This window comes from Echinops telfairi, unplaced genomic scaffold (assembly GCF_000313985.2).
Source record: "Echinops telfairi isolate 266 unplaced genomic scaffold, ASM31398v2 ScPeMD7_40;HRSCAF=151, whole genome shotgun sequence".
NCBI classification, from domain to species: domain Eukaryota; kingdom Metazoa; phylum Chordata; class Mammalia; order Afrosoricida; family Tenrecidae; genus Echinops; species Echinops telfairi.
Genome location: NW_022103938.1, coordinates 307,978 through 309,602, shown reverse-complemented (window position 1 = coordinate 309,602; position 1,625 = coordinate 307,978). Strand labels below are relative to the sequence as shown.

Sequence of the window (1,625 nt, the reverse complement as noted above, 5' to 3'; positions counted from 1 at the left end):
AATTACTCTAAGGCAGAATCTGTCTTCTCTGATGGTTCCAGGGTGTGTGTGTGTGTGTGTGTGTGTGTGTGTGTGTGTGTACGCACATACTGTGAAACAGAAGGGTAGAAATGTGTCCGTGGGTTTCCAAGGCTCTAAATCTTTATAGGAGTAGAAGGCTTCATCTTTCTCCCAGGGAGCAAAGATGGGTTAGAACCACTGGCCTGTGGTTAGCACAACTTAATTCATGCAGCCCACTACACTACCAGGGCTCCTTGCTTAATTATAAGTATCATTACTAACACTATTCTTAACCCTATCTTTTCCCAAACAACTGGTAACTGTTAATACATCAACATTTCAGCTCCACAAGGTTTTGAACCAAATAGGTGGCTTTATTAGAAAATATACTCTAGAAATACTCTATTCACATTTTGAGGTGCGGGCTACCCACACCCACACTCATCAACCACCATGTCCTCATAATGTCGTAGAATGACATTGTCATCATTGTCGTGATAGAGCATGGAAATGGGGGACAGTTTGGTGGGGACGCAGAGAGCTTGGGGGACCTCTGGATCGGTCGCACCCATCAGCGCTTGCATGAACGCATAATTAGAGCTGTTGAGAGACGTGGTCAGTGAGAAAGGACATTCCCCATGGCAGTAATTCGCCATGAATCCCCGGGGCGCAATCACCCACTTATGCCAGCCGAGGTCCCGGAAATTGATGAACAGCTGGTGACGATGGCAGAGGCTCTTGCAAGAAGCCTTAGGGACAGGCATGGCTGACCTCCTTTGGCGGGATGCAAAGTGGCACTGGTCAGGGTTGAGGGTTACCACCAGAAGAGAAGCATGAAGGAGGCGTCTGAGTTGCGCGCAGGTGTCCTCAGGCTGGAAATCCGCGGTGTCTCTGGGCCCTTTGACCAGGATTTCCAGGAACAAACCCAGCGTCTTCTGGGAGTCGTTATTCCAATCCTTAGCCGTGGGCAGCAGATTGAAGTGAAGGGCACCGTGAGGCCAAGGCACTGACTGAAGTGCAAACATTTTACCTGGCGCAGGGAGCGACCTGCCCCCCACCGGAGGCTCCTGGACCAGAGACAAGGCCAATTCCAGTTCTGGTCCCAGTTTGTAGTACGTGTTGGGCCCCAAATCCAGGCTCAGCCGGACCATTGTTAACTGCTCCTTTTCTGTAATGGCAGACAGGTTAAAGTACAGGTGCTTCTGCAGGCAAAGAGAGGCCTGGGGACGTTTCTTGGAGTAAAGAAGAGAACCTAGGTGGGAGAAGACAGGAGAATCACCAGAATATATTTTACTTCAGATCTACCTATATGATGTAAATAGAACAGTCGACATCTACAACAATAAAGACAGAAAATAGCTTATACTGTTAAGTTCTACCACTTGAGAAGATTTGGTTCCCCTGCTTCTCTCTTATATTCCATTGGCCTCCTAAGGTATCCTGGTTCAAATTTTAGAGTCTATGATAGGCGGGGAAATATTTTGTTTTGTTTTTTTAATTTGATTTTCTATAAACTGTAGATGAAATTTAGCAGTCCCTGCATTGGTGTTCCCTGGTGGCATAATGTTTATTTGTTGGGCTGCTAACCGAAAGGTCAGAAACTTCGAAACCACCAGCCACTCGAT

General features: G+C 47.2%; 1 protein-coding gene across 1 annotated transcript in view; it reads right to left on the bottom strand.

Moving 5' to 3' along the window:
• Positions 1-425: 425 nt before the first annotated feature.
• Positions 426-1,625, bottom strand: part of GDF3 (growth differentiation factor 3) — a 6,229-nt gene continuing 5,029 nt past the window's right edge. Inside the window, exon 2 of the mRNA XM_013008526.1 lies at positions 426-1,252. Within this exon, the coding sequence (XP_012863980.1) occupies positions 426-1,252 (827 nt within the window). The remainder of the gene's footprint in view (positions 1,253-1,625) is intronic.